Below are 26,084 nucleotides of genomic sequence, written 5' to 3' on the forward strand. Positions count from 1 at the left end.
ATGCATTTACTCAATGCAAATTCTATAAAAGATTGAATATTTCTTCTTTTGTAATATTTTTCCTTTATTCAGAACTAATGAATGTTCATGAAAGATGGTTTAACAAAAATAAAGGGGGTTTTTACAAAATTCATAAAAATTACCTGTAATTAATCACCTAGAGATTATCATTATTAATAGTTGGTATATTTATCTTTGACCTTTGGTGTATATGTATATATTCATACACATATATACAACTTTGATATTATTTGTATGAATCTATACATATGTATTTATTTTTCATATAAAATCAGGATTGTACTGTATGTAGTGTTGTATTTTGCTTTTTTCACTTAACATTTTGTCGCGAATGTTCTCCCATGTCATTGTACTTCTTTGAAAACATGGTTTTAAATGGCCCTCTAATTTAATCATTTCCATATTGTTATGACATTCCATTGTTATGAATATGAATTGTTGATAACAATGGAATGTCAATTTCTATTTTTGATCAGGCTGTAAAGAATGGTGGCATGAATATCTTTATATCTTTGTGTCTGATGGTTGCCTTATATTTAGAATCTTTGAAAAAGATAAAGTAAGGGATTCTGTTAAAACCAATATGTGGTAGACTGTAGACTGCTTTCATTGTAGTAGGTTTGTTGGGGTGCCGGGTTTGATGGGCATAGGCTCTATGACACAATACTGAAAGGAGAAAAGTTGGTATCCTGATTGTTATCATTTGGTTTTTTCACTTTTTGTGTGTGGGGGGGGTAACTAATTAAGTAACTAATTTAAGTAACTTAAGATTCTATAGTAGGGAAATATTCAAAGTTCCTGATCTTTAATGACTTCTATAACATAATAAAACTGTTTAATAAATATAAAACTGGAATGTAACTTGGGAAAATGGTAAGAGTTCATGTTTTAAAAAAATGTTTTTATTGATTTCAGAGAGGAGGGAGAGTGAGAGAGACATTGATGAGAGAGACACATAGATTGGCTGCCTCCTACACGCCCCCTACTGGAGATCAAGCCCACAACTTGGGCATGTGTCCTAACCTGGACTCAACCCGCGAACTCCTGGTGCATGGACTGATGCTCAACCAACTGAGCCACACCGGCTGGCAGAAGTTCATTTTTTTAACCATGTGAGAATACTTGGGCTCAGATTATATGCCTTCCACAATGTTACACAGAAAAAAGCCATCACTAGTACCCATATTTCCTGAGTATAACTATTTCCTCCACACTGTGATGCCTTCGTAGCTAATTAATGTCCAGATTTCTAAATTCAACCTTATTTTCAGACCTTTAATGTACCTTATGTCAGAATCTCTAGTTGGGAGATTTGATAATTCAGGCATAATAAACTGTCCAAACAGATGGCTGAATCTAGCATATTGTTGTTTGTTTTTATCACACCTTAATATATATGTAAGAGCTTTAGAAACTTTTAAATTAAACTTTTGTCTTTAACAACCATATTAAAGTTAACTTTTAAAAATCTATAAACTTTAGTTATTCTAGAAGGCTGATAGAGAATATGCAGAAAATTGTACTTATAGATGTAATTACTGTAGTTGCGGTTGTTACAAACAAAAATTTAACAAGAGTTCCTGAAGCTTTCACATATTTTCTTGACACCCTTAGACATTTTAATCTAAATTATTGAAGCATGATATATAAGAATTGAATAAATACTGTTTGTGTCTCAATTTTAGGTTCTTCACTTTTAAAAGAAAAGAGAAGGCATCAATTACATAAATTCTTATGTCTCAGAGTTGGAAAACCAATGAGGAAAACATTTGTATCCCAAGCAAGTGCAACAATGCAACAATATGCACAAAGAGATAAGAAACATGAATATTGGTTTGCTGTGCCACAAGAAAGGTAAAAAAACAAACAACAACCAAAACTTAAAAACATTATTGGGATCTTTTGAATTAAAATGATTTTGTATATCACTTAACACCAGGGACAAACTACTTTTGAAACATATAGTTTATGATTAAAACCTGATATTAAATCTATTCAAAATAATTTAGCTCCTATTTTATGCTCTTTACTCTATTTTAAATGTTATTCCTCTTGTGATTTAATGCAAAAAATATGAATGTATACCTAATTTTAGTAGTAAAGAAACTTACTTAAAATGTCTTAGAGCAGGAAGGTTCATCAAATCACTAACTGGTATGGTCCCTACCTCACTGCAGGTAAAAATATATAATCTCTTTTTCTAAATCTCCTCAAATACTTAGTGAATGCCTGCAGTGTACATAGTACTAAATTAGTTTCTAAAAGGGTGTGGTCTTCAAACTATTTTTGTATCCCCTACTCAATTTTTTTTATCATAAATTTAAGCAATTATAAAGGGTGTCTGTCATCGCTGTATTGTAAATGTTGACATTTTAAGTTAAAACTGTTATGATGATTTTTAAAATATATCTAGTAGAATCTAGACATCATAACAGTTTGCCCTCTTCCATTATCCATTTAAAAACTACTTAAACGTGCTCTTCTTTAACAGAATTTGCATCATTACTTTTTCTCTTTGAATTTGTATTTCCATTACACCTTCTCATAGGATCTTATTATAAGGGACATGTATATATCTATATACACACACGTATACACACACATATTTTTTTTAATCCTCTCCTGAGGATATTTTCTCCATTGCTTTTCAGAGAGAGTAGAAGGGAGAGAGACAGAGAGAAACATTGATGTGAGAGAGACACATCGATTGGTTACCTCCTGCACACTCCCCAACCAGGGCCAGGGATCGAGCCTGCAACCGAGGTATGTGCCCTTGGCCGGATTCAAACCCAGGACCCTTCAGTCCACAGGCCTAACCACGGAGCCAAATTGGCTAGGGCTGGTACACTATATTTGTATCCTCTACTACATTTCTTTGCAACAAATTACATATATGTACACATTTGTGTGTGTGTGTACTTACTGAAATTAGATTTATTTTAAAATAAATAACAGTTCTGTGACTGTTGTTGAAATAGTAAAGGGTCTAAGGTTTACTCTGCATGCAAGCTAACCAGTTGGTATGCCTCAATTTAATGCATGCTGGGAGAAGCCACGAGAGTCCCAGCAATAGCAGTAGATAGAGTACTAATATTTGCATGAGTTATTTGAGCCTCAGTTCCCACAGTGTGATGTGAAGAAGGCCAGGTGAGAGATGCTTGTGCCATGGTTTATATTACAGAAGAGGAACCATAAGTTTAGGGGGCCTAAATTTTTTATAATGTACGGTAAGCATGGTTACCCTTTGCTTCAGAGTACGATACTATTTCTTTCTTCTAAGATTATGCTGCACCACGTTTCCTGTACTAACATACTTGAAAAAATAGGGCTGAACAAAGGCACTCAGTACCTCTACTTACAAGACATGCAGAAATACAAGAGAAATTTTCATTAAAAAATTATTCCAAATGTTAACTAAATCTATAAAATTTTATTTTATTATTACAATCATTAATAACACAACTGATTATAGCAGCATGACAAAAAGTAAAATATGGAAAATGTCGTCATAAAGTAGATGGGCCTTTCTCCGAGTTAATTTATGTGTTCACTGATGAATGTTATTTATTGAAAGGGTGAGATAGGATTCAACCCCTCAGTTCTACCTCCTCCCTGCCCCCTTTTTTTCTTTTAGGTGCTGAGAAGCTTTGTTCACAAAAAAGTCTGAGTCTGTAGAGTTTTATTATAATAATGTCACTCAATTCTTTAAATATGTTTCTGTTTATATTCCAAAAATTACATGATCTTTTATCAAAATTATGTTTCATGATAATGAGCAACTTCATTGAAAACTTGTTTTATAGAAATCAGTAGATTGAAAACCACCTGATATGCAAAAGGACATATAATTCAGTCTTTAGAATCTTTCCCTGTCTTAATACCAGCTTTGGGAGGCCTGGAAGTTTTTTAGAGATGTACCATTATCAAATTCTGGATAGGTGAGGATACGCTTTTTTAAAAATAAAGTAGAAAAGTGCTTTAGTGAAAGCAGAGAAGAGCAGGGACTCTGTAAGATATCGTTACCACACTTTTTAAGCCAAGTGTCTTACTGGTGGTGGGCTTTGTTATCTTCTTAAAATAAAGCATAGTATATTCCGTGTATATTTTAAGTTCTCAAGTTTTGTCAAGATATTTAACAAATGTAATTTTAGCTAACAGCACAGAACATTAGGTCTATTAATAGTCACTTGTTCTAACAGGTCAGACCACTTATATGCCTTCTTCATTCAATGGAGTCCAGAAATATATGCAGAAGATACTGGTGAATATACCAGAGAACCTGGATTCATAGTCGTGAAAAAGATTGAAGAGTCTGAAACAAATGAGGATTCTACTAATGAAGCAGCAGCCAGAGAATGGGAGGTAAGGGGAAAATGTGACGATTTCATTCATTTTTTTCCTTTGTGTGAATTTATAGCTTTATAGTAGTATAGGAAAGTACATGAAATCTTGGTACAAAAGAACACTTTTTTGAAAAGTTTCACTGCCCATGTATGTATGTGCTTATTGAATGAATCTGATTAGTAACTTTGGTTCATTACTATTTGTCATTTTCCTTTGCTCTAAAATACTAAAGGAGCAATGTATTAGCATTAAAATGACTTATTGAGTGTATTTTTAAATAATATTAATTGCTGATATACTAATTTTTAAGAAACATTTTTTCAGGTCTGATTTATTACTATTATCTGCTAGGTGGAGCAGGTACAACAGTCATTTAACACATTCATGCAAATTGCACTCTTTTCTAAGTCTACACCCAAGCATTATCTTGGCATGAATGTAACAGTAATGCTAGGAAAATGAGCTGATACTAATTTACAAAATAGGAAAAATGTTACATGCTCAAATTTAATGAACTTATCTCTGTGGCCAGATTAACACTAATCAACTTTTTGTAACCCCTTTTAGACCTATCTTTTACTATTAGACACTTTACATGTTTTGTCTTGTGGGATTGATGGGGTGGCAATTACTGGTTTATCTGTTGTGATTGCCTGGATTAATCTCTTCTTGATTCGTTAAAAAATATAGAGCAGATGCTAAAATGGGATCAAATTTTGATATCCATTTGGTGTTAATGTTCGTGGTTGTTTATGTGATATAAATTTATTGTGCTGTAGTTAAACATGTATAATGACTGAAGGTATACATGGCATTTCATTTGTTTACAATGTGAACCTGATTTTAAATGTCCATTCTGTGTAGTATGTACATCAGTTTCTACTCTAACTTTAAGATAATGGAGGGAAAGAGGTAACACATGTTGAGCACATATTTTAGGTTCTTTTAATACTTAAACCAACATTATTAATCTTCTCACCAGCTTTATTCACAATAGCCCCAAACTGAAAACAACCTGAATGCCTATCAGCAGGAGAATGGATAAATAAATTTTGGAATATTCATAAAATTCCAAATACTATAGCAATAAAAATGATCTGCTAACACAGGCAACATCATGGATGAGTCTCACAGATAATGTGTTTACTAAAAGAAGCCAAGCCAGACAAAAAAAAGAATATATACTCTATACAGAAAGGCAAAACTAATCTAAAGTCCATCAGGCAACCTTTTTCTGGGAATTACTGGGTGGCTAAGGGCAGGAGGGAACTTCATAGAGGACTGGAGATGTTCTATATTTTGTTCTGGGCCATGGTTCCATGGGCGTTGACTCATGGAAAATAATTCCTCTATATTTAAAATTAGCTTTAGGAGGCTTTTAAAATAGCCCAGGTGATCAAAGATGTGTACTTGTCCTCAGGTAGCAACAGTTGCAGGTAGAGTGGAAGGAGATGATAAGATTAGGTTTAGCAACAACCACATAACGGTAAAGTTGCTAACTAACTAGGGTGCAAAGTAGATGGCAATATTTTTAATCAAATAAGGGAATTGGGAATTTTCTCTCCACTGAGGTTGGAGCACTTTGGAAATAATAGACTCTTATGATTATTTGACTATTGACAGTTTTGGTTGAAAGGAGCTGCCTTAATTCTTGTGGAAGACTCTGCTGGTTATAATTTCTAAAGTAAAAGTAAATGTCTCCTCATCTGTTTTCAACCAGAATTGATTCAAATAAAAAAAAATGGAAGAGAAAAAAATTAATTTACACACATGTTGCTGCATTGTCCTGAAACAGCGCTGTACTGTCCAGTGCGGTAGCCACTAGCCGCCTCTAGAGGGCTGAACATTCACTACTTCTAGCACTAAGTTGTAGTGAGTCTAATTCAGAGCCTGTGCTTTCTTTAACACACCAGGTTCTCAACCCTGGCAGAACCTTTGAATGGTGTGGGAGAACTTTCAAAAATCTTATTGCTCAAGGCCACGTGACCTCAGACCAGTTAATCAGGGTCACTGAGACCTAGTTATCAGCATTCTTTAGAGCTCCTCATTGTGCAGGACAGATGGAAAGACCACTATAGTGTACCCCATGCCACCTCTTCAGGTATGGCATTAAACTTACACAATGCCAAGAATGGAAGATTCTTTCAGAGGATATTGATCACGATATAGTTTAAGTTTCAAGTCTCTGTCATGCAAATTACATTGTAAAAAATAGTTTTCAAAATATTCCACTTTTTTTGGTGTTGCATTTGCACACCAAAAACATAAATTTGGTTCACGGAGGAGAAAGGTTTCTTTAATCATTTGTGCCTTGATTTTTAAAAAAACGATTTCTTGTTAGTAGCAGTCATGCTGATATAATTACTTCAGGCATAGCTCCTTTACATACCAAAGGACTCCTATCAGGTCTTGATTTCCCTCTCCTTGTGGTGCCTGTGAGTACACATACCAGGCTGTAATTTATTGATCTGTACCTCTTGAACTTGTTCATCAAATATTCTTTAAAGTTTGATGTACTTGACAAGTACCCAAGAGTCCGGTGATACAGTCATAATAAGCCTGAAATATCTTTGAAGCCTGTTTTATCTTTAAGATTCGTGTGAATTTTGCATTTGTCTAGTTAATTTATTTGATGTAACATAAGAAGAATTTTTAAGTGTCTTACCATGAAGTAAAAATGATGCTATAGTAATACTGGTCAATTGTATGCTGTCACTAGGTGGTATCATGGCGCATTACTACACCCCTTGGGCTCTGTCATCTTCAACCCCAAGTACCAACTTCAAGAGGCTCTCTAGTAGAATCCTTTGAAAGTTTTAGGTTTCAAAGTATCACACGTGTTGGGTGTGCCATCTCGCTGCTTGATGACAGAGGCCTTAAAAGTGGAGCTTTTAAAGCTAAAATTTCATGTTGTCTCAATTCCTTTGGGTTGAATCTCACTCCTTTTGGGATCAGAGCAGGCAGAAAAGGTTTTTCATTTTATTTCATCTCTAAAGTTAATTTTATACCACATGTAGTTTAGTATCTTAAACCTACTTATTAAAACATCCAGTGCTACTAGGATGATAAAAAACAAGAAAGAAATTGACTTTATTAAATTAACTTTAATTGATTTATTTAGAAGTTTACCTCCCAGGTTTATGCTTATTGATTAAATTTTAGAATATGAGTTTACTAAGATTATCTGCCAATAGATTATATAACACATTAGTGTTTTTCATTTTGAAAAGTAATGATTGGTATTAAAAGAAGATTGCTCTGGCTTACTTCCCACTTCTTACCCTTGCTGAAGTATTGATAAAAATATGCTCCATTTGATTTTTGGTTTTTGAGATGACTTGTTCATTTTTAGGTGCTTGACAATGTAAATAATGTTGACTACTTGTTACATAAATCTGTACAAAGGTTTTGTACTTAAAATATTTTAGATTCTACTTTCTGACTTAGATAACTTTTAAAATCACTTATAGACTCTTCCCATTTTGATATTCATTTTTAGTGTTCTCCATTTTAATTATATGATTATAAAATAATTAACCTACTATTAGCATTTTAGGCCATAAAATTTATTATATTATATCCTTATTGGATTTGAATTTTCACTAGTGTGGAGTCAGTTCTGATTTCTTGTCATTAATTAAGCAGAGCTATTGCCATTGCTGTTCATTAGGTTACTCATAGAAGACTTTTGCAGCAGTTTGGCATTGCTGCAATTTCTAAGAAGTGCCAGTATCAGGAGGCTTAAATTGTTTAGTAAATATTTTATTTCTTAAACTGTCAGATATGAGTATTCCTGTGTTCATTTTATTAAACACATGGGTTTCTTTTTCTTTTTTTAAAGCACAAGTAATACCAAAATTAAAATAGAGTCAATATATAAAACAAAACAAAACATTTCTTCTCTCTTCTCAGCTAGCCAGCAAAATCCGTACAGAATTGATTCTGTTCAAAATGAAAGTAGTTTCTATGTCTAAGTCACTAAATAGAGTGAGGTCACATTTCTCAGAAAAAGGCAATTAAAGTAACTTTTTATATTGATCGAATCACATAGTATTACAAATCATAACTCTAGAAGAAATTTGATAAATCTGAAAAAGGGAGAAATCAGAAACATTCAAAGTGATTAGAATTTGTGAGTGAATACAAAAAATTGTCTTATGTAATATTTCTATATTGGGTATTTTTAAAACCACATTATTGAGGTATAATTGACATACAAAAAGCTACCCATATTTAATATATACAGCTTGATGAGTTTGGAGACAAATATACATCCATGAAATCATTACTACAGTCTGTGCCATAAATATTTCCATCAACTTCCAATCTTCCCACCCTCTTTATTATTATTATTTTGTAATAACACTTAACATAAGATCTACCATCTTAGCAAATTTTCAAGTGTACAATACAATATTATTATAGGCACTATGCTGTGGAGTAGATCTCTAATTCTAGACTGTTTATATATTTCCTCTTATTAGCATTTACCACCCAGAACCATGCCTAATATGACCTGTTTTAACTACTACTAATGTTAAATGAGAATGTTATCTACCTCTGGAAAGTTTTGAACCAGTGCTTTGCTTTCCCAGTTTATATTCTTCCTCAGTTACTAGCCAAAGTCATGGGCCATAAAATTTCCATTAAAAATCCAAAATGTTAATTTAATGAAGATTGAGAAGAGATAGATGGATGAATGACAGACTCTTTTATGACTTGAAATATTAAAATTACTTTTGAAATATTACTTTAAATATTGAATGTGGTAGATTATATATTATTGCTTCTAGTAGACCAACCACTCCCATTTCAGAGGAAATAAGATATAAAGTAATTCAACAGTTTCAACCCTAATAAAGAAAGTAGAGGAAAAATGTTTATTAAATTGAGTATCTGAATCCTGAGAACTGATTATGTTCAATCTTTAAACCGGTTACGTTTTTTAAAGTGCTTCATGTCATAGTCTGTTATTTTATACTAAGGATAGTTGACATCTGCTTCTTGCTCTGGGATGTCTGGACAAATTTAAATGACTTAGCATTATGTTTCTAAACACTATGAAAAAAGAAAGGGCAAGAAGGAGATTTATTTACTAAGCTCATTTCATGTTTGCTAGATAATTTGTTTATTAATTGGGGAGCTCACTGTGCTTCACGAAATAGGAAAATCACACTTGAAATAGCTTAAACCAGTTTTTTTTATTGTGTTATAACTGACATATAACATTAGTTTCAGGTATACAGTATAATGATTTGATATTTATATATATTGCAAATGGATCATCACAATAAGTGTAGTTGAAGTTAGGAAAAAAAATTTTCTTATGATGAGAACTTAAGATTTATTCTCTTATGGGAAAGAGATCTTAGGGTGAGTGTGGTGGCGCTGGTTGGAGACCCAGGGTTGGGGAAATGGCTGATGTGTGTGGGAGGGAGGGTGGGAGGATGTTTGGTGTGGAGTGTGCCCTGTCCTGTGCGTGCACAAGCTGGAATGTGGAGGAAGGAGGTGTGAATAAGTGAGTGTGGTGCAGTGTTGTGTGTACTAAAAAAGTGGCGTGTGTGGGGAGGTGTCATTGTGTGTACACAATTTTGTGTGTACACACAAGGTAAAGAGGGAGGAGCAGGTTTAGCTTAAAATGGAAGAAATCTACAGGTCTATTATGACATTGATATTCTAGTTAAATGAACACTAGATGACTAGTTTATAGCTTTAATATTTGAATCTTAAAATTTTACTTCTTTGGTTATATTCAGCATACTGCTGGTTAATGAAGCATATGTAGGCATAGTAAATATAAGAACTTTTTTAATAAATCAAATGTTAGAAAATGCAGTTTAAAAATCGACTGCAACAGGCAGAGGAGTTTCAGGTCACTGAATATTTGTGCAGGATTTATTTGTACAACGTTGGCTTTGTGTTTTACAAAGTAATTCTATGAAATTTGAGGGTTGAAGCGTCCTCAAAGAACATTGTATTGTTTAAAAAATGCTCATATAAAAGAAATTTTATACGATTCTTAGATGTAAATAAAGAATAGAATTTTATGATTATGAGCAAACAAAATGTTAATTGAAATCATTTGTGTACTTTGGGAGGGACTCTGGCAACTGTACTTATTACTTTTTTATGACTAAGATATTTTTAGTATATTCCTTAGTGTACGTGGTGTTTGAAAATACGTGCACTGTGTCTTTAAACTTTTGAGCCCTTTTTTGCACATTTGGACACAGCGCAACCAAACTTAAACATGGGAAACCCTGTCTCCCCTCCCAGCTTTGCCGTCTCCACTCAGGGCTCTCCCTGCAATGGATACCACTTAGTGATTAGCTCTCTGTATTGTCAATCACATCTTTGTCTCCAGCAGACTGTTTGGTCGCTGTAGTAGGAAGGGCGCTTGTGCTGGAAATTCTACCTTTGACAGAGGAAGAATGCTTTTTACAACAGTTCTTAGAAGATCTGATGTAACTTAATTTGCCCTGGAAAGGAAATGTCTCGTCTCTGGTATGGGAAAAAAGGGAGAAGACACCAGCCAGTTAATCATAAGTATACTCTGGTAAATCTTAGTCAGTGATTTCAGTTTCTATATTTACTAGTCTTCTTCAGTGACATTATGCAAAATTATACAATTTCTGAAAGTTTAAGCATAGAGAATATTCATAGAATACAAACTTGTATGATTACAGAAAGTGCCTTTAAGTTTTTTTCTGCTAATCCTCAATATCTTCAAAAAAAGGAGATGAGTAAGGGACTGTAGTTTTGTTTGGTAGAAGTGTTTGGTTTTTCTGTTCTACACAAGCAGTAAGTTACGAAATCTTTATTGCTGCCTGAATTTTTATTTAAGCTTAACTTTGTAGGAAAATATTCAGAATTTTTTTCTTGCTTAAAAATAAGTTGAGGTAGCACAATGAGAGTGAATTAACTTTAAATTTTTACTGACTGGATTCCAAACTAGATACATTTAAAATGTTATTTATTAAGACTTATCATTTTAGCAATCTGAGAATGGCTTTTTGATATTATCCAAAAAGTTTCAAGCAGCGCTACCCTACTACAAAACTTTAAAAGATATTTTAGTAAAGAAAAATGTAGAGGATGCACTAAGGGAATAAATAAGTGGTCTGCCTCCCAGCCAGCAGCTCCAGCCTGTCACAGGCTCAGGCTGGGGTATGGACCTGCTGCTGTGATAGTGCAAACAGTGGGCTCCTCCAGAAATGGGCTCATCTGACCCAGTCATCACCTTCCTTAAGCTGAGCATCTGTCATTTTTTAGAACTTGCCTCTTTTACTCTTTGCTAGCCATTGTGTGGGGGCAAAATGTTTTTATGGGGGCTGGTGGGAAAGCCTAGAGAAACAAAGGGAGCTCTCTGCATCCCTATTTTAGATGGGTTTCTTTTTGTATTTGATATCTAATAAATTCCATATTCTCTTAAAAAAAAATCTCAGTCACCCCTACTGCTTAAGAATCCTAGTTATTTATTTCTTAGTATAAATATGTGTGCATTATTTGTTAGAAACATAGTGCCAATTATTCTTTCTGTGCTAATTCAGGTTATATCTCATCTTAGGAATGTTTATTTTTACTGTAACTGTAGGTGACTTAAATAAAGCAAAGCTATATCCTTAGAAGCAGGAGTGACTTTGGAAGTTGCCCCCAAAGCAGCTTGCTGCCCTTAAATGTTAAGCATGTAAAATATCAAGATGACTTTAATCAGTGTTATTTTTAATTGGACTCGAGAGTACTTTATTATGTCCTTTTATTTTTACGTTGAATGATTTTAAGTTTTTGTTTATGTATCATCACAGAGGGATTTAGGAATATGAAATGATTGAACTGGGTAAATTTGTGATCAGATTTATTAGAGTAGCCAATTAACACAGTTTTTTTAAAACCAAGAGCAGTGAAGCTATTCATGTATTTTTTGATTTGCAGTTAAACATTGTTAGTTTTCTAAGACTTAAATTGTTTTAATTTGTTACACATACAAACAAAAAAAACTGGATGTTTTGAATTTTATAGGTCATTATAATGTGCATCACACTTATTGCACTCACCAATTTCTGTTCAGCCTTATAGGAAGCTGTTACATGATTTTGTCAGGTATGAAAGCATGCTTCAGCTCTGCCATACATGTAGTTTATATGTATTATTTCATCTTCACAATAACTTTGCATAGTCAGTAGTATTAGTTCCTATTTTAAAGATGAAAAACAGGTATAGAGTGGTTACTGAACTAAGTTGTCATGGAGCACAGAGACAGCTTGACTCTAGCACATTCTTTACCCCACCAGGATGCCTTTGAGAATTTTCTAAAACGGTACATACAGTATAGCATAATGCGTTTTCGTGTGTAGACAAGCTCAGGTCCTGGTTTTCTGTTTTAAAGTAGACATCCTAGGAACTGTAGGGCAAGAGAAAGGACTTAAGAAACAAGGGCTAGAAGGTTCGCAGTTCTTTTACTTGTTTTGTAGATTGAGATTTCCTATAAGATTGCACCTGCCAAGGGGCTCGTCGGCTGTGAAACTGAAAGTAGGAAATGATTCTTCTAGGAGAACAAAATTTCTCACTTTTGGACTTTTTGTATTTTGCACCTTTTTTTGCAGTTCTTTCTGTCTTTGCTGAACTGATTAGCAGAATGGTATAGACCTAAGTCTTATAGTTAGTACTAATGCAGCCATATTTGTGTAAACCATGATGGTTGTCTAAATGCTCATGCATGTAGTATCATAGTTGACCTTACAGGAACCTTGTGTGCTAATCAGAGATTATAAGCAGAATATGTACCAAAATATGTCGAAAGAAGTTAAACCTTTGCCAGTTAACTTTACAACACCTTATTTATTAAGCATGCTTAGCTTTTCTATCTTTATTTTTTAAGGCTGTTTTACAATTTATTCTGACAAACCACCTAAGCTTTAATCTTCTAATTATTTACTTGAAGCGATTTATGTATTTGATATACCCATTTACTATATTCTACCTTTTTAGTGTCTGTCAATAAATTGTCATTTTTTTGAAAGCCTGTTTTATAATAAGGATTTACTGTTAATCAAATTAAAGTCACAAATCATTAAATAGCAACACTGATCTCTGTCAGCATCAGTATTTCACTAGTGTAGTCGTCATTTTTTCTTTCTATTTAGACCCTTTTATGACAGGACAGATTTTTTGTGTGTGTATTTTAGATTTTCATATATGAAAACACTGAGAAAAGCTCCTATTCTGATGAATTATTTACATCTGTGTAAGAATTAGCTCACAGGTAAAATTTTAAAATGAACTAACTTAAATGTAAAAATTTTTCCAGTGACTTCGGCTCAATATAATAATTATAGTAATGATAAAAATAATTATTTCTATGAACACTGTGTACTTCTAATAACACTGTGTATTAGTTTAAACACCAGTTATTTTATTTAATCCTTAACATGTGAAATGTTGCTACTGTCATCTCCATTTTATGAAACAGAGGCATATAGCAGTCATACTAAAACCGGTAAGGGTCACAGCTATGGTTTGAGTCCAGGCATTCTGGTTCTAGCCTGTGCCATTAAACTCTTTGCTGTACTCCTTCTCAAAATTTTCAAAATCTAACTAGGAGAAGTGAATTAACATTTGATTTGTACATTTAATTATCAGTATCTATTTTATATATGTCTTACATGTCATTTATTCCTCATAAAGTGCTTAAGGTATGATTATTTCCAGTGGAAAGGTCAGAAATGGACAGATTACACGTGGTTGCTCAAGTTCACACAAGGAGGTCTAAACTCAAACCCAGTATTCTTTCTGCTATACTATGTTGCCTACCTATAGTATATATTCACAGGAAATTTATTAGCTGCTATATATATGCCTTATTGTATGTAAAACATCCTCTGCTTTCTAGTCACATATATTCATGAAAGAGGACATATGCACATATATTCAGTGTAGAATATTTTTTGTTTATTTGACTTAGTAGTTGAAAAGCAATATTAATTACATATGCAAGTTATGAGGCATAGTAATAAAACGAATATCTGTGATCCCAGTACCCTACTTAGAACTAGAACATTATTAATGCATTCGCATCAGCCTGTGTTCTTTCTCTACCTCATCTCATATCTCCCCCAAATTGGTAACCGCCTCCCTGAATTTTGTGATTATTATTCTCCTGCTTTTTTAAAATTAATATATTTTATTTCCTTAGAGCAGTTTAGGCTTAAGGAAAAAAATGAATGTAAAGTCCAGAGAGTTTCCATATGCCTCCCCCCCCCCCCCCAAACACAATATTCCTGTTTTTCACATCTGGTATTAGTGTGGGACGTTTGTTACAACTTATGAACTAATATACATTATTATTACTGTAGGTGGTGGAAACAGCACCAGGTATTAGTCCGGTGGGGTCAGACTGGACCTGGGTTCAGCAACCTCGGTACTTGGGTTCTGGCCAGGAGAGAATTCAGAGCCAAGACCCAAACTATAGGAGAGCATTTATTTGGTAAAATTACAGAGGTGGAAGAAGTAATTCGTAGAAGAAATGGGCTCAGGAAACAAGTTATAGAGGCAAAGGAAGGGCCCTTGGATCTTGGCAGTGAGGAAGCTGATGGTAACGCCTGGGGGGAGGGGGAAGCAGAAGGGGAAAGGAAAGGTACCAGTGTCCTCAGGGAGGGAGAGGAGCTGTGTCTTCTGTCCTAAGGCTTTTAAGGGTGGAGATTTTAGGGGAGGTCCCAGGGGAAGATCTCATTACAATATTCAGCAGTTTTTCTGGTATGTCCTTTCAGGGTTGTGGTCTCCACTGATGGATTGGTTGTGGCCAGGCAGGGGTCATTATTCAATGTAGCTGGTCCTGAGGTCACATATGGCTGCTTTTGTTGCTCTTCTGGGCCTGGAGCTGAAACACAACTGAGGCCTAGAGGTTATCTCCAGGGAGGGAGGAAGGGTAGGGGGGTCCAAACCACATGACCAGTGATATGCTAGGGGAGGAAAGGTCACCCTGGAGACGATGTCCCACCCTACAATTGTCCTTTGCTAGGCACCCAGGGCTTTCCACCCAGGTGACCTTCTGTACCTGGCCCAGCGTCCTTGTGGTAGTCTAACTGCTTACCACATTTTCAAAGAACTGTCTTTTGGTTTTGATTTTTCTCCATCCATTTTCTGTTTCCTATTTTATCGATTGCTGGTCTATTTTCATTTAGTTCAAAATACTTCAAATTTTTCCCAGGATTTTTTTAACCATGCATTAATTAGAAGTATGTTGTTTACAAGTATTTTGGTATTTTCCCACTATTTCTTGATATTGATTTCTAGTTTAATTTCATTTTTGTCTGAGAGCATACTTTTGTGACTTCTGTTTGTTGAGGTGTGTTTTATGGCCCAGAATATGGTCTGTCTTGTGAATGTTCCACCTGAGATTGAGAAGAATGTGTATTCTGTGCTTGTTGGATGAGCTATTTTATTCATGTCAATTAGATCCAATAAATTGAGGGTGCTCTTTAGTTCAGTTATGTCCTTACTGATTTTTCTGTCCACTACATTTGTTGAGTCACCTGTAGTTCTGAAGTCTCCAACTTTAATAGTAGATTTTTATACGTTTCAGGTTTATGTAATGAGTATTCTTTTCCCCTGATATGCTACACAGAAAAGATTATTCCCCTTTTTTGAGATTCACTTCTTATATTTATTGTTCCAGGAAGCTAATACAATATATGCGTATTGTAATTGAATGGTTTTAAGTAGTTAACGGGTTTCTTTTTGACTAAAAGAACAGTGAATATATCTGCCCTCATGAAAGTCTGAGTCATCTGCAAATATACTTAATAGGAAGTAATTTTAAATGCAGAAGATTTATGCAAATCAAAACTTTGATGTGTTCTATTTTGAATTCATTCTGGATTTAAGTATTTTTTTTCCTCTATCAATTTCCAGTTACATAATTCATGACTCCCTAGTTGCTCCTTTTCATACCTCATTTAATATTGTGTCATAAAGTGTCATTTTTGAAAGCAATAGCTTTAAGGCAAAAATGAGCAAAGTTTTAACATAATCCAGGTTTTATTTTATAATATGACTTTGTTGTGTATGATGAAATTATAGAACAGAAGGTTATCTGACCTCAGGGATGCTGCTGAATGCCCTTTTTGTTAGACACAACAGTCAGACTTACATTACCTCCTGTTTAGTATATTTTTGGATTCCAAAGTAAGTATAAATGTCATCGATTAAGTAATATTTTGCTTTCTACCCCATCTCCCTTTACTAAGAAATAAAAGTAAGGAATAAAAATGGCCTGTCCACAGACATCTACCAGACTTGTTGCTCTGTAAGGCATGTGGGGGAGGAGGTTTCTGGGTTGTTTATGGGGTAATCTCAGGAAATACTGGGACATCCTGGAAGGAGGACTATTAATACCTAGAAGAACGTGTGCTTATTTATGGGATTGGCAGCAGCCTATAAATATAAAGCAAATAATAACTAAACTTTTTTTTATTTTCAGCTTTTGTTCTGTTCTGATTGTTGTTAGTTCCTTTGTAGAGATGGGTGGATTTAATCCCACCTTTAATTTGTAATTCTCTGAAAATGAATGCTTAGGAAAACACCTTCTTTTGTGAGAGTCCTTTGTCAAAGGCTGAAAAGACTCGAGAGTAAGCATTTAATTCTGCAGAGGGTAGGTCATGTTGCGCTTAGTTCGTCTGGATGGGATTTAGCAGTATATGCACCACTTAATTCCTCAGTAAATGACTTTTTAGCCAGACAGTGAACACACTTTTAGTTGGAGGGTCTTGGTATCCTCAGCTATGTGCCCTTAATAATTAAAAGTGTGATGTAGGACATTTTGTAGAAGAAATGTCTATTTTCTACTTAGGTTTAATCTTTTGGGTAAAGTAATAAATTCTGTACATGGAGTACGATTTACCAAGAGATAAAAATTAGGACTAAATCGAGTTCCATCGTATAGACAAGGAATCTCTAGTTCTTTATTCTTTTGTTTTCAGAGGAGGAAGTATATTTCTGTACTCATTTGATTTCAGATCCCTTGTCTTTATTCATAAACTCTTGACAGTAGTGTGTATCTTCATCACAGCGTGAGTAAATATTTAGAAGGTTAAGGAAGTGGTGAATTTTTAAGTCTCAGAAAAGAATACTTTTTAACAAAGGTATTAATGAGAAAAGGTAGATTTGTGACATTAAAGAAATTTTTAACTTACCAGATGTTTACAATGGCAGTTCATGGTTCCCTCACCAATAACTTCTGCTCTCAGTGATGTTGATGAAATTAGGTTAGAACTGTTCCATTTTGAGAGCATGTACGAACTTTAAGAAATAAGTGTAAGATTGGTCTTAACTAGAGGGATAGAAGGTATGTAGAGGTGTAGATAAATCATATAATTTGGAAATACTTGGCTAGGATAGGAGACTCTTGATTAAACTGAATGCCAAGGGAAAAAGAAAGAAAAATGTAACTGGCCATTAAATATCTTGTACAGATTTCTTTTGCTGGCCATAGAAAAGCAAAGCTGCAGTTTAAAATTTTTATATGTTGATATTTAATTGAATTTATTGGAGTGACATTGGTTAATTATATAGGTTTCAGTTATACAGTTATACAGTACATCACCTATGTATTGTATTGTGTGTTTACTACCCCAAGTCAAGTCTCCTTCCACCACCATTTACCCCTTTTATTTTTAGTACCTAATTTTTTTCATGTTCATTGAAAATTCTGTCATTCTCAGTTGAAAGGTCTTTAATATTTTTAGCTAATACTGAAATTGGAAATTTCAGAAAAGTCATTCAAGGTATACAAAATATTTTAATATCAAAAATAAAAACCAAAATAAATAAGGCTCTTCAGACATACTTCAGTACTTAGGGTAATAGGTAAAAAATGTTGATGTAAAAGTAGTGTTAATAGTAGTGCTCATTTGCTATATGCTGGGCACTACATTCAATCCTCTCTATGTATTTTATTTCCTCATTTACATAAAGACCCTATTCGGTATGTATTCTTATTATTTCCATTGTTTTATGAAGACATAGAAAAAGAAGGGGCCAAACCCAGGCCCACCTGATTCCCCAGAGCTGGAGATCATGACCACTTTGGGTGTCTTTGTAAGCAGAGAGTTAGCTTAACACTGCATGCATTGTACTTTCCCCCAGAGCTAGAGATCATGGCCACTTTGGGTGTCTTTGTAAGTAGAGAGTTAGCTGTAACACTGCATGCATTGTTGCTTTGCAAAGTCAGTGTAATAATAATGGCCAGAATGGAAATCTGTCCCATTTCTTTCCTTTTTTCTATTCTCATGTCTTTCATAGCTTTTATAACAGGGTTACACAGCTCTTTATGGAGTCACCTTAAAGTCAACTGGTGGCTAATTCATTTTATTTGGCTAGAACAAGAGCCTTTTAAATCCTAAATTAGAAGTCTAAACTTTATGGGCTGATTGGTTTAACTGCATATTGTGGCCAGAACCTCTACACATTTGATCACAAGAGGCATCTGTCGTAGCTCAGGAGAATCAGCACATGTTTATGGCATCACCAGAGTTCACTATATTCATGGTTACTGTTTGGGGAATTATGTCACTATCTGGAAAAACTGTAGTAGTTGTTGTGTCAGCCTGAGGAAACTTGTCTGTTTTTGTAGGCTTTTTGTTATAATGTTTATCTGTCAAGTACGGCTTTCAAATTTGCAAGAGACTGGTCTAGGCAATTACAGAAGAAAGAGACTTTCCCTTAGGAATTTAGAATGTAGGAAAGTCGTTAAGTTTTATTCACAAACTACTGCTGCAGTACCAACCATAAAGAAATATACAGGAGAGGCAAAAACTGAAGTGTCACTTAAAAATACCGACATAGGAAACATGCCTGAGAAGGTACTGCTGATTAGATATGCTTTAGAAAATCGAATTTCCTACTTCCTAGAGCTTGCTTTTCTTACTGCCTTAAGTTTTAAAATGTGCTTCGTATCTTTTCCTTGCTTCCTCTCTTTTTTTCTGATACAGACCATGTGTCACCTTTGCCTAGAAGGAATTTTTCTAGCATCGCTATTAGGATGCAATGTTTGAACTAAACTGATTCAGAGAGGAGGGTGGAAACTACCATTTTCTTTGTAAACTGTGCAAGACATTTAGATTTTAGATACAATAATCTTTGATGTTAGCAAAGCATGTTGTGTTTTACATGTTTCCTTTATAATTCTTTTTACTCAAATTCTGTCTCCATGAAACAATCCATAAAATAAACCTTATATTGCAAACTAGTTGGATGTGGTGGTTAAACTCTATGTATATTTCACTGTAGTTTGATATATACATTTCTTGGATTTTCAGCGTGGAGTTGGGGAAGGAAAGCCTGATTCTCCTTCCCCTTTTAAATCTCTCCATTTTTTGCATTTGTTTTGGCTCTTTCTCAATTGTCAGTGGAATTATTGTCTTCCTGTCTCCACATTCAGGTAGTGTCAGTGGCTGAGTATCACCGCAGGATCGATGCTCTAAATACTGAAGAACTGCGCACACTCTGCAGACGTCTCCAGGTGCCCCCTTCCGTAGTTTAAACCCCCCAGAGAGTGACCACTCCCTGTTTTAGTGTCTTTCATCAGGGCAAATCTCATTTTTAAAGGATTTGTTTTGACTGTAGCACTAAAATAGCCCATCAGAAAATTCCTTTTTGTACTAAAGAGGACAGTAATGCTTTGAAGAGCTGTAGGATTATCTTTTCTACCATCTTTACATTTGAAAAAGACTCAGAGGAATTTTCTGTCACTTTCGAACTGTTCTCAGCACTGTGTGTTTCTTTGAGCGATGAGTAGTTTTCATTTTATTTTAACATCGGAAGAATGTGTTTGGGTTTAAGATCAAATTATTTCTAAAGAGAATCTGAAAGATATGGTAGTATGGGAAAATTTCAAAAATTTTAATGGATAGTAAGATTTTACTTTCTCTTCTTTAAAGCTATTTCAGTTGTATCAACCCCACATCAAATGTTTTAATGAAATAAATTGTTTTGTTCCTGAGGTATTCCTGGTTGGTATTAGAAATACTTCAGAAAGTAGTATAGGTTAGGCACCAGAACTGGATAGATTATTTAAAATTCCGTGAAATAATCTTTATGAATTTTTTTTGTAGAAAAAAGCAAGTGATACAATTGAATTCATTTCCCAGTTTGTGTACTGCGTGCTTTCCTCCTTTTAGTAAGATATGCTTTCATGGCTTTGCTGGAACTACTAAATTTTTTTCTTTTCTTTGAATGCTTCTTATGCTGCCTTGGATTTTTTTTTTTTACCTTTCACATCATCAAAATAAGGGTTAAATATGATGATGTGAAAGAATATAGTTTAGCTTCTCATCAAAAAACAATACAGTTCTAGAACATGTATTGGTTAAAAATATATGCTGTTAAGTTTTGGTAAGAAATCTGTTAAAGGAACAAAATAGTTTAGCCAGGTTCCATTTCTGTGTAAACTGTAAGTCGCTGAGCATTGCTACGTTTTAGTTATCTGCTCCAATAGAACTCTATTTTCCAACTTAAAAATTTTATTAATGATGGTTATGTTTCATATATTTTCTAATGTTATTGTGTTTTATACATTAAAATAAAATTAATGTGAAAAAGCAAGTACCAACAGCAGGGATTGTGTAGGAGTTTGTTTTGTGTTAATTAGTATTTTTATCATTTTAATATCAGTGAGATCATTTCCATCAAACAAAAGCATTTATTCTTTTTAATGCATCAGATTGATCTAATTTAAAACATAGATTTGTGAACGAGTTAACTTTTAAATTCGTTGTTTGGTTCAAGTAGATAAAAATTTCACTGCTTAGAACATAAAAACAATGAAAGCATTTTTTAAAATAATGGTAACTTTTTCAGTGAGGCAAACACACATCAATGAAGTTATACTTTTTTATGGTACTGTTCTTTAAATTAAAATTGTAGCATAGCACTGAGGAAATTTTCTTAATTATTTTTGACAAATTTTATATTTACCATGAAAAAAATAATTCCACGTATTTTAAATAACACACATAAAAAGCATGCTAGTTGGCCCACTTTTGTCCTTTATCAGCAAAATTAAAGTTTGCCTGCAACGGTCTCCTTTACCACAGAAATATGGGCTTATCATTCATTACCCTTCTCCATGTACTGGATAGAAAAATGTCACCTTGTAGTTAAAATACCTTTTTCTACATTGGGTGTTTTTAAATGGAGCATTCTTTGCCTTCTAAAATCCTAAATTAAAACTTTAGCTACCTTTTCTAAGGTATAAAGCTTGATTTCTCTCAAAAGGCTAAAATTTTTGAAAGCATGTTGTAATTTTATATTAATACGCTGCTGCTGTTTACGTCTTTAGATTACCACAAGGGAAGACAGTTCAACGCAGGTTGCTCCCGTGAAGGCAGACCTGGAGTCCGAATCCTTTCGACCAAACCTGAGTGACCCCAGTGAACTCTTACTGCCAGATCAGATTGAAAAGGTATTGCTTACTCATGTGTGTGCATTTCTGGGTGTGTCCCCCTAAGAGTAAAGCAGCCTCTGCTTAGTTGTTTTAAAAACTGAGGAAGCAGGGTTATTGCTGCTCGTCTTCCTCTCCCATGAAGTGAAAGTAAACCCAGTGTAGCAAACCAGTGTAATAGAAGGTATTATCGGGTTTAGGTGAGCAAACGTTAAAAAATTAAGAGTAGCAATTTAGGTGAGCCACTGCAGTAGCCAGTATTTAATTTCTTATTGAGTGCCAGTTACTTGCTTTACCTGGATTATTATGTCGTTGTTACAATACCTGTAGGAGTTGCATACTCTTAACTGTGTGCATCTTATAAATAAAGAACCTTGGGCACAGATACAGTAAGTAATTTGTGAGAGTCACATAGATACGAAGTATGGAAGCTTGATTTCTGTAACTCTGATAGTTTGCCTCTAGTGACCGTTGTTTGAGAGGTTATTAATAATCAAGCTAACAGTCCATTCAGTATTTTGTCAGTTCAAGACAGGGCTCACTATAAGTTATTCATGTTTCTTGTCTCTGTTCTAATTTGTATCTTGTTCCAAATTATTCTTTCTTTTCCTACTCAACAATTAGTATTTCATGCTGAGAAATGTACAATTGCTTTTTAGGCATCTCGGTGTCTTTGAGGATGATAATCTCCTGTTTTTTATAAAGTACCATTCAGCTCCAACTGGCATTAGTATCCTACAAACTGTTAATAATCTATCAAGTAAATTTTAACATTTTATTTTTGAAAGCTTACCAAGCATCTTCCACCAAGAACAATTGGCTATCCATGGACTCTTGTTTATGGTACCGGGAAGCATGGCACAAGCTTGAAGACCCTTTATCGAACAATGATAGGTTTAGACACCCCGGTGCTGATGGTGATTAAAGACAGTGATGGGCAGGTATGAAAATAACTATATAGGTACCTTACCTTTTAAGAGATTACAGTAACAGAACTTTTAGCATATTCTTTTGATTAAAATTTTTATTAGTACATTTTATTAAGTATAACTGATAATTGTTGATTACTGTTAGGCAATGCTGAGTGCTCCAGAGGGTAGATATGAGCATGAGTAAGAAAGAGTTCCTCCCTTCAAAGGGATTATAGTCTGGTAAAAAAGAACCTTTAACTATCAGTGCCTCTAATGCGAAGCAAAATATGCCAAGTAGTAAATACCTAGGGAAACAAAAGAGGCGCTTAGAGTAGGGGCTGTTTATATCTCTTTGGGAGAGATAAGAGCTAGGTTCACAGAAAGGGTGGAAATTGACAGTCTTGAAGTGTGGGTAAAGTTTTAAAGTTAGAGATAATTGTGTGAGGGTGATACCAAGAACAAAACAGCAGGTAAGCAAGAGAAATCCCCGTGTGTTCCTCAGACAGTAAGTTCAGGTCAGTTACCAGCCCTGGAAAGTGCTGAGGGGGTGAAATAGCAATACTGACTGAAAAACAAAACAAAGCACTACTACGAGCACTACCACCTTTAGTGTGCTTATTGTGGACACTTGTCTAATCACTTTCTATGCATTATCTTCAGTAATCATCCAAACCCTGTGAGATTGCTGTTTGTATCACCCCTGTTTTAAAGATGAGTTAACTGTGACTTAAAGAGTTTTACCAGCTTTCCCAGGGTTATACACCCAATAAAAGCAGGAATGAAAATGAACTACTTTTACATGCCTTAGCATAGGTGAGTGTCACAAACATAACATGAGTTAAAAATCAGACGCCACAGAGTAACTTTCCATTTATAGGAAGTTCATAAATGGGCAAAACAAATCTATGGTATTGCCAGGCTAGTGGCTTCCTTTGGCGAGGGCGGGGGCATTGGGGCAGAGGAGGCGCAAGGAAAGCTGCTGGAGTAATATTCTGTTTCTTGTCTGAATGAAGGTTAAAGGGCACTTTGCTATGTGGTGATTCAAAATTGAACTGCCCCTTTATATTTTATGTATATACATATTTTATATATATACATATATACATAAAATATATATGTATATATACATATATACATAAAATATATATGTATATATATAAAATATGTATATACATAAAATATATACCTTTCAATAAGAAAGTCTATTTTAAAAATTAAGACTATAAAAATAGAATAGTGACTGGAGAGATCATTTGTCAGGCTCTGTACATTCCATTCATGTTGTAGAAACTTAGACCCAGAGCGTTGAAACTACTTGTTCCGGTCATTTTATTCATTTGTTCGTTTTTTAGGGTATCTGCTGTGTGTCTTGTACTATGTAAGGCCATGGCCTTCACAGGGCCAGACAATTCAGATCCAAGGGCTGCCCTCATGGAGTTTACTATCTAATGAGGAGAAAGCACGCTTTTTTAGTTGCAGAATATTCACCTGTACTGAGGGCCTTTCTCCCTGAGTGCTCCACTCCCACAGCAGCACGGTGTCCTTGGTGTACACGCATTGTGCATGTAAGCCCTCCTGAAACGTGTGAGCCACTTTTTAAGACCATCTGTTTAATTGTTACAATAAGCATCTTTTTAGATTTTAAAACTAGGAAAAATCTTTTTTTCCCCTATTGAGAAACTGATACGATTTGTACTTGGTATTAATATGAATTATGTAGCAATTGACCAAGTTTCCCTTTGTAAGTACAAATTGATAAAACTATACTGGATTTCTTTTTCTCTCTTTTTGCATTTTACTTAAACATATATAGTGGAATAATACTTAATGAAACAATATGCTTTTTTTATCCTTAGGTTTTTGGTGCATTAGCATCTGAACCATTTAAAGTGAGTGATGGCTTTTATGGTACTGGAGAAACCTTTGTTTTTACCTTCTGTCCAGAGTTTGAGGTGAGGACGGTTATCCCGGTGTTTATGAATAGATGGCGCACAATGAAAGGAACTGCTCTTTGGAGTCATATGCACTCACAGTTCACTCTCATCTTTGCCTTTTACTTACTGAAAACTGCACTTTTTTGATAATTTTTGAGCTTCAATTTTTCTGTGGATAGAATGGGGACTATAAAGTATAACCAAGTTGTTTAAAAATTAAATGAGATTCTTATATGTACAGCACTTGGCAGACACACATCATGGGCTAAGGAAGTACATCATTGTTACTCTTCTGTTTATGAGCTGTCATGTGAAATTCCTAGAACTTTTAATGACCAAGTAAGCGTAATGATACACATCTTAAAAACCTAAACAATAAATTATTTGTGCTTAATTCAGAAGTACCCATTTTTTTCTTTATTGTGGCTTGACTAACTTAAATGAATACATTCTAATGCCAGTCAGATCTAACATGTAAAGGTATGCATGAATTTTCGTGAATGTGTGATTCTATTTCAAACATTAAGTGCAACCCTAGCATCTCAGGTGCATTAGGGCTCACCATGTCAGACCTTTCCTACGAGAGGAAATTACAGTCTTGAAAAAAGGAATCAAGAGATTTGGTGGGGGAAAAAATGAGTGGTCTCTAGGAACAGTTTCTATAATGAACAAAAAAGGAAGGATTTGATAATACAATAGGAGCTTTCTTAACAGACTTTACTTAACTGGCTCATCAGATTAGCCAGTGCTTGCCATTCCCTTCATAAAACATATCAATTGACAGCTACACCTCACTGGAAGCTTGTAGTTGTTACAGAAATTTTAAGCTTCACTTGTGCTTATTCTCAAAACTGTTTATGCTGTTTCTACCTGGTAATTGTTATAATGTAATTAAATCTTATATAGCTGAAAAAGTGAATGTTAAGGTTTATTTTATTGAAAATTATAATGAATACTTTGGAAAAACTTGATAAGGGTAAGGTGCTAGAAATTGCTATTGTGGTAGGTGTAGGTAAAACTCCCATGAAAGCTTAGAAAAATAAATTTAGGCATATTAACATTTAGAAGTCTTCCCCTTGGATTTCTCAAGTATTTTTATGTTCTCTCTGCTCTTTAAAGAAATTGAAGCTTGAAATCATAAAGATGTGTCATGGGCTTATATAAGAATAATGAGAGGCAAATGCATACCCAAAGAAATGACCTTGCCCCTGTATCAAAATATTACAGTATTATCACATTAATGGACATTCATGTTTAACATTAAAATAAAAGTTAATGGCATCCATGTCAGTGATTTAAACTGATTTAAACTAAGATCAGTTTAGTAGTTAAGTGGTTTCTTCAACTACTTTCATTAACCACTTAATTCTTAATACCTATATAGTCTGAAAAGAGAAGTATGTGTGAAGAGGTAGTAAGATTTGAGGAACTGGAATT

At 34.3% G+C, this 26,084-nt stretch overlaps 1 protein-coding gene across 21 annotated transcripts in view; it reads left to right on the plus strand.

Moving 5' to 3' along the window:
- Positions 1–26,084, plus strand: part of OXR1 (oxidation resistance 1) — a 185,102-nt gene that overhangs the window by 155,568 nt on the left and 3,450 nt on the right. For 11 of the 21 annotated variants that reach the window (XM_081117071.1, XM_081117067.1, XM_081117060.1 and 8 more), the window contains 6 exons: positions 1,707–1,875; positions 4,221–4,383; positions 19,802–19,882; positions 21,701–21,823; positions 22,591–22,743; positions 24,570–24,665. In XM_081117071.1, the coding sequence (XP_080973197.1) occupies positions 1,707–1,875; positions 4,221–4,383; positions 19,802–19,882; positions 21,701–21,823; positions 22,591–22,743; positions 24,570–24,665 (785 nt within the window). Of the gene's footprint in view, positions 1–1,706; positions 1,876–4,220; positions 4,384–10,721; positions 10,922–19,801; positions 19,883–21,700; positions 21,824–22,590; positions 22,744–24,569; positions 24,666–26,084 lie in introns of those variants that run through there. The other 10 variants (XM_081117075.1, XM_081117076.1, XM_081117066.1 and 7 more) reach the window with 4 other exon arrangements.

Source organism: Miniopterus schreibersii, assembly GCF_964146895.1.
Source record: "Miniopterus schreibersii genome assembly, chromosome: 17".
Classification (NCBI taxonomy): Eukaryota; Metazoa; Chordata; class Mammalia; order Chiroptera; family Miniopteridae; genus Miniopterus; species Miniopterus schreibersii.